This window comes from Malus sylvestris, chromosome 16 (genome assembly GCF_916048215.2).
Source record: "Malus sylvestris chromosome 16, drMalSylv7.2, whole genome shotgun sequence".
Classification (NCBI taxonomy): domain Eukaryota; kingdom Viridiplantae; phylum Streptophyta; class Magnoliopsida; order Rosales; family Rosaceae; genus Malus; species Malus sylvestris.
Window position 1 is genome coordinate 14,496,629 of NC_062275.1, and position 19,275 is coordinate 14,515,903.

General features: G+C 41.3%; 2 protein-coding genes across 3 annotated transcripts; one reads left to right on the forward strand and one right to left on the reverse strand.

The window, feature by feature from the left end:
• The first annotated feature begins 9,080 nt into the window (after positions 1-9,080).
• On the forward strand, positions 9,081-11,229 carry LOC126609139 (putative disease resistance protein RGA4). The gene is made up of 2 exons (XM_050277140.1): positions 9,081-10,795; positions 11,220-11,229. Exons 1-2 carry the CDS (start codon positions 9,081-9,083, stop codon positions 11,227-11,229), a joined length of 1,725 nt encoding a protein of 574 aa, XP_050133097.1.
• Positions 11,230-11,329: 100 nt separating this feature from the next.
• LOC126606486 (pyruvate, phosphate dikinase, chloroplastic-like) lies at positions 11,330-17,390 on the reverse strand. 2 transcript variants are annotated; one of them, XM_050273873.1, is made up of 21 exons: positions 17,295-17,390; positions 16,672-16,811; positions 16,364-16,420; positions 15,913-16,146; positions 15,635-15,772; positions 15,374-15,536; positions 15,047-15,282; positions 14,818-14,946; positions 14,530-14,709; positions 14,295-14,432; positions 14,041-14,205; positions 13,784-13,945; positions 13,611-13,700; positions 13,378-13,516; positions 13,026-13,203; positions 12,611-12,740; positions 12,303-12,431; positions 12,061-12,198; positions 11,892-11,969; positions 11,661-11,752; positions 11,330-11,582 (listed from the first exon to the last, which is right to left on the reverse strand). In XM_050273873.1, the coding sequence occupies exons 2-21, from the start codon at positions 16,795-16,797 to the stop codon at positions 11,525-11,527; spliced, it is 2,760 nt and encodes a 919-aa protein (XP_050129830.1). In that variant the 5' UTR covers positions 16,798-16,811; positions 17,295-17,390; the 3' UTR covers positions 11,330-11,524. The 2 variants fall into 2 exon arrangements, with proteins under 2 accessions (XP_050129830.1, XP_050129831.1); XM_050273874.1 differs by having other exon boundaries at positions 16,672-16,814; positions 17,295-17,381.
• Between the last annotated feature and the right edge of the window lie 1,885 nt (positions 17,391-19,275).

The following is a 19,275-nucleotide window of genomic DNA, read 5'->3' on the forward strand; positions in this document are numbered from 1 at the left end:
AAGCTTTGTAGGTGAAGCTTTGAGGTTGAAGCTTTGTTGGGTACCATGAATTGATTTTGCTTCACACTATCTTGATCAAGATAGTGTGAAGCTTTTGTAGGTGAAGCTTTTGTGTTGAAGCTTTTGTTGGGTACCATGAATTGATTTTGCTTCACACTATCTTGATCAAGATAGTGTGAGGCTTTTGAGAATTTATTGTTGTCCTCCATTGATGAAGCTTTTATTGGTGAAGCTTTGGAGTTGAAGCTTTTGTTGAATTTCCCTTTTTTATTTTTTATTTTTTTATGGGAAACTAGAAATTTGAAAATGTGGGAGAGACAACATATACAAATTTTGCTTCCACATTGTTGAGCAAGAGATTGTGATGCAAGCCATACCTTGTAGTAGTCGAAGGTTTAGATGAACCATATAAATTGAATTTGCTTCGAACAATCTTGAATTTGCTTCGAAGGTTTGAGAATTGTAGTTGCCCTCCATTAATGAAGCTTTTGTTGGCACCATAAATTGGTTTTGCTTCACATTGTCTTGATCAAGAGTGTGTGAAGCTTTTGAGAATTATGGTTGCCCTCCATTGATGAAGCTCTTGTTGGCACCATAAATTGGTTTTGCTTCACACTGTCTTGATCAAGAGTGTGTGAAGCTTTTGAGAATTGTGGTTGCCCTTCTTTGATGAAGCTCTTGTTGGCACCATAAATTGGTTTTGATTCACACTATCTTGATCAAGAGTGTGTGAAGCTTTTGAGAATTGTGGTTGCCCTCCATTGATGAAGCTCTTGTTGGCACCATAAATTGATTTTGCTTCACACTATCTTGATTAAGAGTGTGTGAAGCTTTTGAGAATTGTGGTTGCCCTCCATTGATGAAGCTCTTGTTGGCACCATAAATTGATTTTGCTTCACACTATCTTGATCAAGAGTGTGTGAAGCTTTTGAGAATTGTGGTTGCCCTCATTTGATGAAGCTCTTGTTCGCACCATAAATTGGTTTTTCTTCACGCTGTCTTGATTAAGAGTGTGTGAAGCTTTTGAGAATTGTGGTTGCCCTCCATTGATGAAGCTCTTGTTGGCACCATAAATTGATTTTGCTTCACACTGTCTTGATCAAGAGTGTGTGAAGCTTTCTACGAGTTGTAGTGTTTGCATTGCTACAGTGAGGAAATGTTTGAAGCAGATGCAAGAGGGCTGAATAGCTTGATCTTCATATGCCATGCACTGAAGTTGCTGTTGGCTTACAATAAGGCTTTATTGGTGACTATAACTCTTGTTGGGCATAAGTGCTCCCCTAGTTGAGTTGTCAAGCTTGAGGGTTTTTGATTATTTGTGAATGCTAGGAGTTACATGTACAAGTTGTACCACTCGTCTTCTGGTAGGTGGAAGGAATGGTGAGTTGCTTTCATCAATTGGTTGGTGGTACGAATGTGAGTTCCTTCTTCCTCTGGTTGGTGGCATGAATGGTAAGTTGCCAAATGATATTAGAGTACGGGTTGTACATTTCATCACCTGGTTGGTGGCATGAAGGAGAGTACAGGTTGTACATTTCATCACCTGGTTGGTGGCATGAAGATGAGTTCCTTCTTCACCTGGTTGGTGGCATGAGTGGCAAGTTGCCAAATGATATTAGAGTACTGGTTATACATTCATCACCTGGTTGGTGGCATGAAGGAGAGTACGGGTTGTACATTTCATCACCTGGTTGGTGGCATAAATGGCAAGTTGCCAAATGATATTAGAGTACGGGTTGTACATTTCATCACCTGGTTGATGGCATGAAGGAGAGTACGGGTTGTACATTTCATCACCTGGTTGGTGGCATGAAGATGAGTTCCTTCTTCATCTGGTTGGTAACATGAGTGGCAAGTTGCCAAATGATATTAGAGTACGGGTTGTACATTTCATCACCTGGTTGGTGGCATGAAGGAGAGTACGGGTTGTACATTTCATCACCTGGTTAGTGGCATGAAGATGAGTTCCTTCTTCACATTTCATCACCTGGTTGGTGAGAATAAGGGCAAGGTGTCTAGGCACATTGTAGCAAGTGTCGAATGATACAAAATATGTTGAACCCTTTCAAAGCATAGTTGGCTTATGTATGAATGTGTTGGAATGTATGATTGAACGAATATACTGTGAAGCTGTTCGTTTATTTGTATAGTCTTGTTGACATATACTTAGGCTTTGTTTCATGTTGGAAGCATTCATGTTGAGGCTTTGAACCCGAGTGTTTCATTGCTAGGAATGTAAGAGGATTAGGATCAAGTTGTCTAAATCACCTCTTTATTGAATTCATGCCAAATAGTCTTCGTTATATAGGATGTCGAACGGCTGAAGCTTAACACTTGTACAATGTGAGTTTAGTTGTAATATTACTTCAAGTGATCAGCGTTCCATGGATGGTCAAGGGTCTTGCCATCGGAGCGTCTAAGCTTGTAGGAGCCAGGGCGACTGATGCCAACAACTTCAAACGGTCCATCCCAGTTTGGACTAAGTGTTCATTCACTCGGGACTCTGTCGCAGAGTAATCTTTTCTTCAATACCCAGTCCCTCACTTTGAAAGAACGAGGTTTGACCCTGGAGTCATAGTAGTTGGAGATGCGCTGTTTGTAGGCGACATTCCTCAAGTGAGCATGGTTTCTGTGTTCCTCGACTAGATCTAAGTTGAGGGTAAGTTATTTGTCATTTTCGCTTTGCACGTAGTTCTGGACTCGGAACGTTGCTTGCTCAAGCTCAACTGGGACAACTGCCTTTGTACCAAAGGCAAGTGAGAATGGGGTTTCTCCTGTTGATGTCCGATACGAAGTGCGGTATGACCAAAGAACTTGGGGTATAAATTCTAGCCAACAACCTTTAGCCTTGTCTAAGCTGGTTTTCAAAGTTCGCTTGATTATTTTGTTGATGGCTTCAACTTGTCCATTAGACTGGGGATGAGTTGGGGAGGCAAAACATAAGTTGATGTTGAACTTAGAGCAGAACATCCTGAACTTATTGTTGTCGAACTGTCGCCTGTTAGTGACTATCGCATTGGGAATGCTGAATATGCAAATGATGTTCTTCCATACGAAGTCTTCTATTTTTCCCTCAGTAATGGTTGCCAAGGGTTCTACTTCGGCCCACTTTGTGAAGTAGTCAACTGCAACGATTGCATAACGAACCTTGCCCTTCCCTGCAGGCATTGGGCCAATCAAATCAAATCCCCATTGGCGAAAGGCTAATGGCTGATCATAGGAGTAAGCAGCTCGGGAGGGGAGTGAGGAATAGTTGCGTAGCTTTGACACTTATCACATGAGCGGGATATTCTGATGGCATCTTGGTGGAGTGTTGGCTAATAATATTCTTGGCGAAAAGCCTTATGTGCTAGGGATCGAGATCCAGCATGATCTCCGTAGACTCTTTCATGTATTTCCTGAAAGACGGTTTCTGCCTCTACGGGCGTAAGGCATCTTAGGTATGGTAGGTTAAAACCACGCTTGTAGAGTTGGTCATTAATGATCAAGTAACAGGTAGCCTTGTATCGAATCTGCTTAGCTTGGACTTTGTCATTTGGAAGGGTGCCATGAGCAAGGAATCTATAAATCGGGGTAATCCAACTATCCCCCTGTTGTAAGTTGCACACTTCCGCAGCCATGGTGCTTGGTGCTGCCAACAATTCGACCTGAATTTTTCTCCCAATCTTGTCTTCCACCGCTGAGGCGAGGCGAGCCAAAGCAACTGCATGACTATTTGCTGCTCGGGGAATTTGGGTGATCTGGTAGTGGAAGTGCTTAAGCAATAATTGTGTTTGTACCAGATATGCAGCCATGAAGCTATCCTTAGCGTCAAAGTTGTTGGTGACCTGGTTAACCACCAATTGGGAGTCACTGAAGATATCAATTCGTTTAACCCCAAGGTGTTCGGCCAAACGTAAGCCTGCTAGAAGGGCTTCATATTTGGCCTCATTGTTCGACGCCTTGAATTTGAAACGAAGAACATACTCCATCGCCACTTTGTCAGGGGTCGTAAAGACTAGTCCTGCTCCACAACCCTGTTGGTTGGACGAGCCATCAACATATAGACTCCATGCTGGAGCTGTTGGTTCTATTTTCTAAGCTTCTGAGGGTAATGAAACCACTTCTTTAGGCGTAGAAACAATGTCAACAGGATATGTGAAGTCGACGATGAAGTCTGCCACTGATTGGCCCTTCTCAGCTGGCTTTGGTTGGTAGGAGATGTCAAACTCACCCAATGTTATCGCCTATTTGATCATTCATCCGGAAGTGTCAGGACTTTGGAGTATCTGTCGAAGATGCTGATTAGTAAGCATGATGATAGAGTGTGCTTGGACGTAAGGGCGAAGTTTTCGAGCAGACATGACCAATGCTAGAGCCAATTTCTCAATGTTGGAGTATCGTGTCTCTGCATCTTGTAAGGCCTAGCGTAGTAGACAGGCCGTTCGACATTACCATCCTTTCGAATGAGAACGAAACTTACTGCTAAAGCTGATACCGACAGATAGATAATGAGAGTGTCACTAACCTCAGGTTTGGAGAGCAAAGAGGCTTGACTCATGTAGTCTTTGAGGTTCTTGAATGCCTCAGCACATTTATCAGTCCATGTAATGTACTTCTTACTTCCCTTAAGCTCTTTGAAGAAAGGAGCACATCTGTCGGTGGCCTTAGAGATGAACCTAGTTAAGGCTGCTACCTTGCCAGTAAAGCTCTGGATGTCTTTTGAATTTGTCATGAAGCCTAAGAATTTGTCAGAGCCTACGCCGAAGGCACATTTGTTGGGGTTCAACCTCATTCGATACCTCTTCAGAATGGTGAAAGTTTCAGATAGGTTGGTGATGTGTTGGTCAGCATGTTTGCTCTTGACTAACATATCATCAACGTAAACTTCCATGCTCTTCCCAATCTGTTCGGCGAACATTGAATTGACTAGTCTCTGATAAGTCGCTCCTGCATTCTTTAGGCTGAAGGGCATGACTTTATAGCAATATAGTCCCCTGTTAGTAGTGAAGGCTGTGTGTTCTTGGTCGGGAGGGTTCTTGAGGATTTAGTTGTATCCTGAGTAAGCATCCATGAAGCTCAGGAGTTCATACCTTGCCGTAGAGTCTATAAGTCTGTCTATGAGAAGAAGAGGAAAGCTATCTTTCGGGCATCCTTTGTTTAGGTCAGTGTAATTGACACACATTCTCCACAAGACCTTCTGAAGCAAGAGACTTTCCTTAGTCGGATTCTTCTTAACAAGGACAACATTTGCTACCCACGTTGGATAATTGACTTCATGGACAAAGCCTATGCCTTTGAGTTTTTCAACTTCTGCCTTCATTGCCTCGTACCGTTCAACGTCATAAGATCTTCGCTTCTGTCTTACTGGCTTGGTCTTGGGGTCAATACTTAAGCGATGACAGATTATATCGGGATAGATGCCTGGCATGTCCTCGTATGACCAGGCGAAGACCTCAGTGTTATCTTGCAAAAAAGAGATCAATGCCAACCGAATGGGTGGTGACAAGGTGGTACCAATCTTCACCATGCGATTCGGATAATCTTTTGAGATAGAGACCTTCTCCAACTCTTCAGCGGGTTGTGCTTGCTGGGTGAAAGAGTCATCTCAAGGATCGTCGGGTTGACTGTTGCCACCATGAAGATCCAAGTTGGCTTCGTTTGGACTGGTCTTTATGACTTGGTCATGTATAGAAAGGGTTTCCTTGGGCATAGGCAGGTGTTGTTGCTTGACCGAAGTGTTGTAACATGATCGTGCACTAAGTTGATCTCCTCTAATGTAACCATTGCCATAAGGGGTTGGAAATTTCATCAACAACATATGTGTGGATACCATGACCTTGAGATCATTGATGCCTGTGCGTCCCAAGATGACATTGTATGCCGTTGGGCAATCAACCACCAGGAAGTTAGTGGTAATGGTAGCTGTGTAAGGGCATGTACCAATGGTGAAAGGTAAATGTATGCTCCCCAAAAGTTGCAAGATATCACCGGAGAAGCTTATCAGAGGGGAAATCGAGCGGTCGAGCAAGTGTTTAGCTACATTAAGTGCCCTGAAAGCTTCAGCAAACATGATATTAACCAAAGCCCCTGTGTCTACCAGGATTCATCGTACTTCAAAGTTGGCTATGTGAGCTTCCACAATCAGTGGGTCGTTGTGAGGGTAGATGATACCTCTTTCTTCTTCAGGGTAAAAACATATTAGATCCCAGTTAGGCTTTTGATACTTACCTCCCCTGATGTCTTCCACGTGAAACACTTGGTGGCCAGACCTTAAAGCTCGTTCACTATTTTTCATGGCCCTGTTGGAAGATTTAGATATGGGTGTGCCACCACTTATGGAATATATCAAATTTACCTGGCGTTGGTTACAGTTACCCCTTGGAGGGTGAATGAGGAATTGATCAATTTTTCCTTCACGTGCCAAAGCTTCAATATGATCACGAAGGGTGATACACTTCTCGCCGTCATGGCCGTTATGCTCGTGGTAGCAGCAAAACGTGCTTGTGTTCTTCGTGGGCTTGTAATTCGGGTGCCTCGGCTTTGGCTTCGGTATCAAGTGTGCTATGCTAGGGTAAATGGCCACGCATGTGGCGTTCAAAGGTGTGTATGCTCATACCTCGGGGTAGGGGCTGTCCTGACACGTGCTTGACCCACTGTGTTGACTGCCTGGGGTCGGGGATTATCATGGCGATACCTTTGGTTATCACAGTAGTGTCCCTTACTCATTTTACTAAAATGAGACTGGTGAGGATGGAAATCTTTCGTTTTGCCCTGAGATTGATATGTCTGTTGACTTGGCAAAGCATTAAGTAAGGCAGGGGGAAGCACCGCTACCGTTTGGAAGGTCGAGGTTTTCTCATTTGGTTGGATCTGGCTTCCACTCCCTACTTGCTGATAAGGGGTGGTTGTGAGGGGTTTTCCTTGATATGTACTTGCCTCAGCGGAGGCATGGTTGTAAGCCTATGCCATCACTTCAGAGTAAGTCTTCCAAGTGTTGGCATTGATCATGTACTTGAAGAAACAATCACGTAGGCCTGCCGTGAAGGCCTTGAAGGCGGTCTTGTCATCTGCCTCAGCGCAGCGAGAATACTTATGGCTGAAACGACCAGCATACTCTCGTAGTGACTCGTCCGGCTTCTGGCGAGTAGTGTACAAGTCATCTGCAGAATGCAAGCGATCGGTCTGGAAGATGTGTTAAGAGACAAACAGTTTCCTCAGTTCCTCAAATGAGTCTACTGTCTCAGGTGGAAGACGACAATACTAGTTTAGAGCTCCGCCAGAGAGGGTGGAGTGGAAGAGAAGACATTGCTCTTCATCGGTGTGCATCCAATATGCCATGGTGGACTCAAAGAGGTTAAGGTGTTCAATTGGGTCCTCCCTTCCAGTATAGAGTTGTAAACTAAGCTTTTGTTTTGTCTTCGCTTGAAGGGGGTGTCGAGGATCCTCCTTGTGAGAGGGCCAGGCCTGGGTTGGTTCCAGTCAAGTATCTCGGCCTGACGTTCGGCCTTCAACTTGTTTACTTCCTCAAGGAGCTGTAGGACAAGGGGGTCTTGAGTGGAGTCATGTACCACTGGGATTTTCTTTCGTAAGTCTTCATCTCCTCTTGGAAGTAGGAAAGTTTGAGCAAGGGCGTGTGATTTTTCATTGGACTCGCCGTACTGACTTCTAGGGCGAGTCTGTCGGAATACCTCAGAGTCCCTTGTACCTTCATGTTCATCTAGGACATGTCGTTCCTTCCCTAGATTAGCAGCTGGCCTTGGTCGTGGGAGGGGACCAAGTCTTTCAGAAACCCTTGGGTCATTGATCTTCGAGCATATGTGGAAGGGATTCTCTTGACGTTACTTTAGGAAGTCTCAGCAGTCACGATAAACGGCTTTCGATCTTTCCAACCCTTATGCAAGGAGGTGTTTTCCTCCACTTCTCCTGCTTCGGGTCCAAGCAGCTGGGTTGAGAGAAGTCTCATGTTGATCAATGTTTTGATGATTAACTCGCTCCTCATCAAGGATACCCATGTCGAAGGAAGGTGACCCTCCTTGTTGGGAGGCATCCAGATGATGGTTGATGTCCACAGGGGTAACGAGTTCACGTGTTTGAGTATGCCTAGTTTCGTGGAGCATCTCAAAGAGCTTCTCATACTATTCCTGGAGGACCTCATTCTTCATTGCTATCTTGTTGTTTTGAGATTCTAGCTCATCAACTTTAGCTTGAAGAGCAACCCTTTTTCCTTCCTTCTTTCGTTGCTTCGCACTAAGTGCAAGAGGGGTGTCATTCTGTGTGCTGTGGCTTCCTTCGCTCCCTATGTTGGAGAGAGATGCCTGGTCAAAAGAAAGTGTACGAATGGTGGAAACCAGCTTGACAAAGCTGAAGAGAATGGGAATAAGTGTCGTTCCCACAGACGGCGCCAAATGTTGATGCACAAAATCAGTGAGGACTTTGGTACAACAGAAAGTGTTAAGTTTGTGACCTTCGCTAGATTGCTCCGGTCATTAGTATGGATAAGTATGTAAATGGATAGAGATAGGGAAGCAAACACAAAATGTACGTGGTTCACCCAGATTGGCTACGTTCATGGAGTAGAGGAGTTCTCATTAATTGTGAAGGGTTTACACAAGTACATAGGTTCAAGCTCTCCTTTAGTGAGTACAAGTGAATGATTTAGTACAAATGACATTAGGAAATATTGTGAGAGAATGATCTCTATTTATAGAAGAGAGTTTCTAGTTTCATTTTGACATTGACACGTGTCGTGTTGTGATTGGCTTCTGATGTTGACACATGTCGCACTATGATTGGCTTCTGATGTAGACACGTGTCGCGCTGTGATTGGCCTCCTAGTTGGAGAGAAACTCTTCTGGGTCCTTGACGGTATAATGTTGACTGGTGCTCAGTAGTTTCGGGATTGGTCAAATATGGTACAAATAGATTTGTTAAGTGGTGGTGCCAAGGGAAGCAAGATTGTGGTAACAACTTGTAGCACCAAGGTTACCTTGGTTATGGATATAGATTCACCGTATGTGCTGCAAGGTCTACGAAAGGAAAAGTGTTGAACATTGTTCAAGAAAATAGCATTTAGAAAAGGAAGGGAGGAGGAGAACCCGATGTTGGTGCCAATTGGAAGAAGAATTGCAAACAAGTGCCAAGGCGTTCCTCTTGCAATAAGGACTCTCGGAAGCTTGATGAGATACACAACTAGCGAAAGCGAGTGGCTGGCAATTCAAAATAAAGAAAATTGGGAGTTTCCAAAGGAGGAGAACGACATTTTAGCAATACTGAAGCTAAGCTATGACCACATGCCAGTTTATTTGAAACAATGCTTCTCTTACTGTGCCTTGTTCCCCAAGGGATATGAAATCGATAAAAAGTTGTTGATCCAGCTGTGGATAGCTCAAGGTTACATTCACCCACCAAGTAAAGACAGCAACTTAGAAGATACCGGTGATACATATTTCAAAGAATTGTTATGGAGGTCATTGTTTCAAGAGGTTAAGAAAGACGTTGATGGAAAAGTAATTAGTTGCAATATGCATGACCTTATACAGGATCTTGCACGAGCAGTTGCAGGATCCGAATGCTCAATTTGCAATGTTGATTCAGGAAACGTATCTGAAAGAGTTCATCATGTTTCATTTAGCCAATATCTGCCTTCCTCATGCGAAGTTCCGACCACGTTGCTCAAAGCAAGGAAGGTAAGGACATTTGTTTTACCACTTCAGTATCAAACATATAAGATCTCCACCAGTCACAGTACAATCATTTCAAGTTTGAGGTGTCTGCACGCATTGGATCTACATAACCTAAGAACTAAGGAGCTTCCGGATGTCATAGGAAAGTTGACTCATCTTAGGTATCTTGATCTCTCTGGTAATGTTTGTCTGGCGGTACTGCCTGGTTCGATATGCAATCTTCAGAATCTGCAGACACTTAAACTCAACCGGTGCTACAGGCTTAAGCACCTCCCTAGAAATCTCGGGAAGATGATCAGCCTCAGACATCTGGAGATCAATGGTTACTGCAACTTGACCCACATGCCGCCTGGGCTGGGAAAATTGATCTCTCTTCAGACATTACCAATATTCGTCTTGTGCAAGAAGTCTCTTTCTTCTAGTGGACTAGACGAGTTGAGTGGCCTGAACTGTCTCAGAGGGATGCTTCATATTGTTCATTTAGAACATGTCAAAAACGTTACAAGAGGGTCGAACAGATCAATCTTGAGCCAAAAGCAATGTCTTCAGTCGTTAAAGTTATCCTGGTGCAGAGAGGAGGACAACGGTAGTAATGGAGATAACATATTGTTGGAAGGCCTCCGACCCCATCAGAATTTGAAGGCACTGCACATAGCTGGGTATTGCAGCGTTCAATTCCCTAACTGGTTGATGACCAACACCGCATTGTCTTTGCCAAGTCTAGTTGAAATCACTATTGAGGGTTGGAACAGATGCCAACATCTTCAGCCATTCGACCAACTGCCTTCTCTGAAATTTCTCAAAATATGCTCTTTAAGTTGTGTCAAGTACATCAACAATGGCGCCAACTGTTCTTCCACTACTCGTTTGGTTGATGGGAAAAGAGAAGCATTGTTTTTTCCCTCCTTGAAAGAGCTTGTACTTTATGACTTGCCACTCTTGAAGGAATGGCAAGCACTGATAGTAAAAACCGACACCATGGGAACAGGAAGTACGCCGAAACATCAGTCGCTATCATTTCCTTCCCTCACCAAATTAACTATTATGGACACCCCTAGTTTGCTGTCCATGCCAATGCTTCCACAAGTCGAAGAACTGATTATGGTTAACGTCACTGAGAAGCTGCTCAAGTCAATGGTGACAGTAGTAAAAGCAGCTCTGGAAAGCCCAACAGCCTCTTCCTCATCCTCCTCCTCCTCCTCCTGCTCCTCCTTCTCCTCCACCTCCCCCTCCTCCCTTGCTATGTTGAAGTTTCTGAGAATCCAATCCTGCAACGATCTCATGTCTTTGCCTGATAATGGGATGCGTAGCCTCACTTCTCTTGAGCTCCTAGAGATTGAAGATTGTGAAAATTTGAAATCTCTACCTAAAGAAATGCATTGCAAGTGCACTTGGTCAGGAGTTTAGAAATGCTGAACTCTGCATCGTCTAGTGACAAAATGCTAAGGCGTCAGCTTCAGAGACGGTTGGGGAGGTTTATACAACATTGTTTTTTGAATACTTTGCTGAGTGATTCATCATACGTATTTTATACATCTTATACTTGTGCTGTAGTTATACATAGAAGTATGGAATTGTTTGAAAGATCCAATGTTATATGTAACACATGTGATCAGCGCAATGACAGGAACGGAAATGAAAAAAAACATGAAAAAAAATAAGCATTATACACATTGTCTACTTTATTTCAAAGACCGAAGCTGAAGAATTATACACATTGTCTACTTTATTTTCCTCAGTTCTTGAAAAATAACATGAAATAAAAGAACTACATAATTCTCCTTTATTTTGGTTTCTAAGATAAAGGACTTGAATGAATACTGATAAACTGCATTTATTTACAAGCTCAGAGTCACCAGTTATGCAGATCTTTCTGAGACAGCAACTTGAGCTGCTGCTAGCCTAGCAATAGGTACCCTGTCAAGGAATTTGAATCAGTAATCGATCTGGTTATAGACATGCAACTTATGTAGACAGGTGAAAGAAAATGAAAACCTTAATGGAGAACATGAAACGTAGTCTAGTCCGGCCTCTGCAAAAAATGCAACAGAAGAAGGCTCTCCACCATGCTCTCCGCATATTCCAACCTGTTTGTTTATAATCACGTGGGAAATTATCAGAAGAAGAGAAAAATGGAAGAAGAAAAATCTTGTTACCGTATGACGCATCATTCATATCAAGTTGACACCCCAATTTCATATACAATGCTTGTGCATTGCTGGTTACCTTTAAGCTAGGCCTAGCTGCACGACCCTTTTCCGTTGCCATCTTGACGAGCTGCCCAACGCCTTGTTGATCAAGTACCTGCAGAAATCCTTGTGAGACGATTCTGGTAATATCCAAGAAAACCCATTCGTGATGAAGCCCGCATGGACTTGCATAATATGCGACTAACCTGGAAGGGATCGTTTTGAAGAAGGCCTTTGGAGAGGTAAATAGGTAGAAACTTGCCCACATCATCTCTACTGTACCCGAATGTCATTTGTGTGAGATCATTGGTCCCGAAGGAGAAGAACTCAGCTTCCTTTGCAATCTATCATCGTAGATCAAAGAAAAATAAGATATTATTCAGCAGAATATGAATAATTCTTCAATCTACATGGAAATAACAAAGTCAGCCTATCAATTTACTCTTACCTCATCTGCAACCAGAGCAGCTCTAGGGATCTCGATCATAGTTCCAACCTTATAGCTCACGGTGGTACCCATCTCAGAGAACACGTTAACCGCAACACTGCGAATGAGCTTCACTTGATGACCCAGTTCCTGAAGGCAAAAATTTCATTTAGGATGAAATCTCTATCACTTTGCATTTCTCACAAATCCGTATGAATGAATTATGAAGTCAGCATGTTTACCAAAAAAAAAATGAAAAATTATGAATCCAATATCGTAAATAAATAATGAGAAATGAGAAAGTGAAGAAAAAGAATGCAGGATCATGCCTGAGGTATTCCAACAAGGGGAACCATTATCTCAGGGAAAACTTTGACACCCTGGTTGCTCATTGAGACTGCAGCTTGAAAGATTGCGCATGCCTGCATTTCGGTGAGCTCTGGGTAGGATATCCCTAGCCTGTTGACACATTAGAAGTTCTTCGTTTAAATTTTATCAACTCATTTATGCATAGAAGCATTCGTGCAGCAAAAACATGTGACACTGAGATATGAAACTTTTGTCATAGTTGCAAATAACATAGATCCAACGTGATAGGCAACCAAGTTTATGATGCATAAGAACTATGAAGTTACTAAACCAAGTGAATGAAGTTCATCAATTAAAGAACGTTTTCTGGAAAATTAAAAGTGGAGTAAATATTTAGATTGGAGAGCCCATGTGAAGAATGAAGAGCCACCAAACCTGCACCCGCGGAAACCAAGCATGGGGTTCACTTCTGATAATTTTTCAACTCTGGAGAAAACTTCATCCTCAGTCATGCCAGTCTGTGCAGTTAGTTGGCCAACAATCTGCTCCAAGTTACCTTCTGGAAGAAATTCATGCAGTGGAGGGTCTAACAGGCGGATTGTTACCGGAAGACCTGAAATTTCATAAATTTATGTGATAAATAAGCTAATAAAACTACAAAGTTAAAGCAAAATATTGATAAAATCTTAAATACATATACTACGGTCCTAACAATCGTAGGGAATTTTGTCAATGAGGTAAACATACTAACAAATTCAAATTTATAAATCAAATTTGTGAAAAATACCATCCATTGCACGGAAAATTCCTTCAAAGTCAGATCTCTGATATGGAAGTAAGAGGTCCGTTGCTGCCTTCCTCTGTTCAGGTGTAGCCGCCATGATCATTTTTCTTACTGCCTTTATTCTATCATCCGAAGCGAAGAACTGAAACATAAAAAACATGCGAAATATCATAAGAGATCTACAACCTGACATTATTTGTTAACAGCCAAACATTTTAGCAACGACAAATAATTACCATGTGTTCTGTCCTGCAAAGTCCAATCCCTTGTGCACCGTTATTTCTTGCTGTTAGCGCATCTTCAGGCGTGTCAGCATTTGCCATCACCTGTTGCAACATTACCATGAACATTGTTAGAGAAATCGGTACTCGTACTAGTGAAAAGGGAAAAAGGGAAGGAAATAAGTCACCTTGAGACGCCTGACTTTATCAGCCCAAGACATAAAGGTTTCCAAATCGCCACTCAAAGCAGGAGGAGAAAGTGGCTGTTTTCCCAATATGACTTCACCAGTGGATCCATTGAGTGAAAGCCATTCTCCTTCATTGACCACCGTTTTCCCGATCAAAACCAGCTGTATAATAAATGAATAACCCTCATTTAATACCATTCTCTTGATACCTCATAGAAAAAAATATATTGCTTACAAAGGAAAGCTGTTATAACCACCTTCTCTCTGTCATTTACTCGGATGTCAGCGCAGCCAGAAACACAACATTTACCCCACCCACGGGCTACAACAGCCGCATGAGATGTCATGCCACCTCTAGCTGTCAAGATTCCAGCAGCAGCATGCATACCCCCAACATCTTCGGGGCTAGTTTCAGTCCTTACCTGTAATAGTGCACAACAAAGATTCTCAATGATGAAATAGGGCCATGGCTCAACATATTCCGGAAGATAAATATGATTATTTAGCCTACCAGGATAACTTTCTTTCCTTGTGCATGCCATGATTCAGCATCTTCTGCATTGAACACGACTTGTCCTACTGCTGCTCCTGGAGATGCAGGTAACCCAGTGGCGAGCACTTTGTCTTTGTAAGCCGTTGGATTCTCAAACTAATCAGACAAATGTATACATAAGGAAGTCATAAATCTATGGGTACATTATACAAATCGGCCTATGATATGTAAACTTAGAAATGAGCATAAATACCTGTGGATGAAGAAGTTGGTCAAGGTGCTGTGGTTCCACCATCTTGATTGCAGCATGCTTATTCACAAGCCCTTCGTTAGCCATGTCTACAGCTATCTTAACTGCTCCTTTGCCAGTACGCTTTCCAACGCGGCATTGTAACATCCACAACCTATTTTCTTGGACTGTGAACTCAATGTCCTGCAAATATTCCCCATGCTTTAAAAAAACTGTATGCTCCGATAAACCAAAAAGATGTGAATGTAATACTGATAGGAAGATATCATATATGGAAATGATAACTCTTACCATCATATCTTTGTAATGTTTTTCTAGAATTTCACAGTTCTCCACAAGCTCCTTGTAAGCTTCGGGCATGCAATTTTTCATAGCATCCACGTCTTCGGGTGTCCTGATCCCGGCAACTACATCTTCTCCCTATTCATTTCAATTTTTGAGCTACTCATAAAAACCTAACAAAAAACAGTCTATTACTATCGACTTAGAAGGAGAAGTTTGGCATAGTTGTATCAAATACCTGAGCATTGATTAAAAATTCGCCATAAAGCTTCCTTTCTCCGGTGCTTGGATTCCTAGTGAACAAAACACCTGTCCCTGAAGTATTTCCCATGTTCCCGAAAACCATGCATTGAATGTTAACCGCGGTTCCCTTCAAACCAGTTATCTGATTGATGCTCCGGTATTTAATGGCCCTTGAGCTATCCCAAGAATCAAAAACTGCTTTAACAGCCAAGAGGAGCTGTTGTTTTGGATCTGCAAATATACATGGGACAAGGACATGTAAACACAGAGTTGTGCCATGAAAAAGTGGAAAATATGAAGTTGTTGTCGTTTTACTGTGTACCTGAAGGGAACTTTTCACCCGTCGTTTCGAGATAGACATTTTTGTATTGGTCTACCAGCTCTTTAAGATCAGAAGCTGTTAGCTTTGTATCAAGCTCAACTCCTTTTTTACCTTTTAGTTTTTCCAATTTCTCTTCGAACGATGAGTGTGGAATTCCCATAACCTTCAAACATAAGATGGATGAATTCATAATACATCTTGAGAAAAAATATCATAAATTTTCGCATATGAACATTGCTAGATGCATCAATTAAGACTTACAACATCTCCAAACATGTCTAGGAAACGTCTGTACGAGTCATAAGCAAAGCGCTCTCCACTTTTTGCGGCCAAACCAGCAACCACCTTGTCATTGAGTCCAAGGTTGAGGACAGTGTCCATCATGCCAGGCATGGAAATCTAGATACATAGAGCGAAAATCAGTTGGTGCACAACATAAACTAATTCTTATTTAAACACACTGTTGTCCATTGTGCCATTGCTAAGATAAATACAGAATCCATAAGGGCTGTAAATTCGAAGAATTAAAAAACTCTTACTGCGGCACCAGAGCGAACAGAGACAAGAAGAGGCTTTGCAGGATCACCAAGAATAGAACCAATGTCCTTCTGCACAATCTCCAAGCCCTCTAATATCTCCTCCCATAAACCTTGTGGTAAGTCTTTGCCATTGAGTTGATACTCTTGGCATGCTTCTGTTGATATAGTAAGTCCAGGCGGGACGGATAGCCCAATGCTAGCCATTTCTGCCAGGTTTGCACCTTTCCCTCCCAACTACAATGCAAAGACATGACGAACAAAATTCAGATTCTATGACTAAATCGAATATGTAGATCAATGGACAAGTAAAAACTGAACAATTCTGTCATGTAGCATAAACATATGTTCGATTGAGATATAAGTAAAACTCCTCGTGCAAAATCGGGCTGTACAAATGCTAGCATTTCACTTTCTCATACTGGTAGCATGTCGAAAGTGAAGTAAAACTTACCAATGACTTCATGCCCTTGTTGCCTTCACTCTTTCCTTTTCCGAAAGTAAATACTCGCTGTGGACACAAAAGAGAAGCCTTTTAGTAACTATAGGCATCTTGAACAACATGCTCATACAAAGTTCATAACTAGTCAAAATGATCATGATAATTAGTAATGAAACCGCTCAATAAAAGCTCGATTTGCATTTTTTTCAGGTTTCCAATGTGAAACTTTACAACGGATGTAGAGGTCCAAGATGTCCCAAGGATTAGAATAATCTGAGGAGAGATTTTTATCTTTTCAACAGAGGATACAATATGAGCACCTTTTTTATTGTTGCTGCATTTTGATCTGTAACTGGGGACAGGACGGATTTTGCTTGGCCTTGTCCAGGCTCATACTTCTTCAGGTTTGGGTTCGTGGTCCCGTTTACTTTCACAGTGGACGGCATTTTTTCTACTCTCCCTGCTTGAGAAATCGAAGTAAATATTACCAATGTATATAAATCAATCATACAATAATGTTCAATTGATGAGTATTAATTAACTTCTAAGTAATATAAAATAATTTTAACTGAAATCATACTAATTGGATTTGAAAATGGAATTGTTATAAGCACTACAAAATAGTCATCGTGCACTCATGCGGCCTTGATATTTTTCATTAGGGAGAATGCATGATTGATTATTTTGGAGGGCCGATAACAGCTCCTCACAGAGAATTATTGTGAAATCTTAATAGAATCATACTAATTAGATTGAAAAAGAGAATTGTTATGAACACTCCAAGATATTCGTCCTGCACTCCTCCACCCTGGTTAAAATTCATTGGACGAGTGCATGATTGACTGTTTTAGAGTGCTAACAACAACTTTGAAAAGAATTTGTTATGGATCAAAGAGTGAAATAGAATCCAATTTCATTCGAATGAATATGCACATATACATACTTGCTGAAGATTGAAGAAGAGTGAGAACGGCTGCAAAAGTTGCTAAGTGATCTTGAGCTCCAACTCTTGGTTTGTCTGTGAGTGCAATGGTGTGATGAATTGTAGCGCCAACTCCTCCTTTTAAAGGCACAGCCACCTGGCGGAGATGATGACATGTAAGAAGCCAAATATTATTCTTTACCACTCGCTTAAGTAATATTAAGAGCCTTTTTAGTTGGTGACGAGTTGAAAACGGAGATCTAGATCCGAGCACAGTCAAGTTGACTAAATCAGTTATTGTTTGGATAACTCTATGATAAATATTAATATTAATACCTTTATAAATAAATAAATAAAAGCTGTTATTATAGTGGACGGTGTCTGATGATGACTTGGCAAACTCTCAAGTCCAAAGTTGTGTTATGATATAATTTCTGACCAAGCAGGCGACGGAACAGAATCAGCTTAGAGACGCCGAAAGCGGTGGTGCTCCGTGTGAGCGTGCCAACGCTGTGCCTTGTGCACACCAAACCTAATAAATAACCACATCATTTTAGAAATAATCGTTTTTCTTGTTTATTTATATACTTTCTAAATTACCCAAAACCCAAAACCCAAAACTCTACCAACTATTTATCTTTTTTTACAAAAAAGGAAACTATGAATTTAATAATAAATTTGATTTCTCTTATTTTGATTTTGTAGCAAAATATATTTATTGGTTCGATTTTTGTATTGTTATTTAGTTGGAAGATGTTCTATGTTCGAATCACTCCTTGAACATCTAACGTCCTTCCTCCCGTGAACGTGAGATTTATTCTCAAAACCTTCTCTGATTGTAGTTTGGCATCGACTCTCTAAAGAGGAAGCTTGCTAGAATGGCTCATAAACTCACACTACTAGAAATCATGGCCAAACACCGTCCGAAATGCCATTTAGTCACGTTTTAAATAAATGTGCGCACAGTGGTTTAGGCTTTGAATGGACACAATTCCTTCAACCGAAGAAACCATAAAACTACACAGCCCAGTTCTACCAAATCAAATCTAACGGCAAGCAAAAGACAATAGAAGAACAAGCCTAAACAAAAAGGCAAAAAAAAAAAAAAAAAAAAAAAAGAAGGGAAAAAAAATGCCCAATAGAAACATAAGGGAGCTTTGACGTTCTTCCAGGTTTGGAATTATTTTTCCACATTTTGTGAATTTGTGTGAACAAAATTTTATTATCACACCACCCTTGTGAGTGTGTACGATCGCACGCACACATCATTAACATGATCGTGAATTATAAGGAAAAGAAACTCTGGTTTCCAGCTAACATTTAGGAAGCGTATTGATTGGATTGAGTAAAGCTTCACTAATTTTGTAAGGAAGACGAATGTCATTTAACTTCTGTAATTGTCATTTGAGATTTATATTCACAACATAAATCATTTTAGATGAGATATTTGAGAAAACTACAAATGTTATTCTTTACCACTCGCTTAAGTAATATTAAGAGCCTTTTTAGTTGGTGACGAGTTGAAAACGGAGATCTAGATCCGAGCACAGTCAAGTTGACTAAATCAGTTATTGTTTGGATAACTCTATGATAAATATTAATATTAATACCTTTATAAATAAATAAATAAAAGTTGTTATTATAGTGGACGGTGTCTGATGATGACTTGGCAAACTCTCAAGTCCAAAGTTGTGTTATGATATAATTTCTGACCAAGCAGGCGATGGAACAGAATCAGCTTAGAGACGCCGAAAGCGGTGGTGCTCCGTGCAAGCGTGCCAACGCTGTGCCTTGTGCACACCAAACCTAATCAATAACCACGTCATTTTAGAAATAATCGTTTTTCTTGTTTATTTATTTACTTTCTAAATTACCCAAAACCCTACCACCTATTTATCTTTTTTACAAAAAAGGAAACTATGAATTTAATAATAATTTAGATTTCTCTTATTTTGATTTTGTCGCAAAATATATTTGTTGGTTCGATTTTTGTATTGTTATT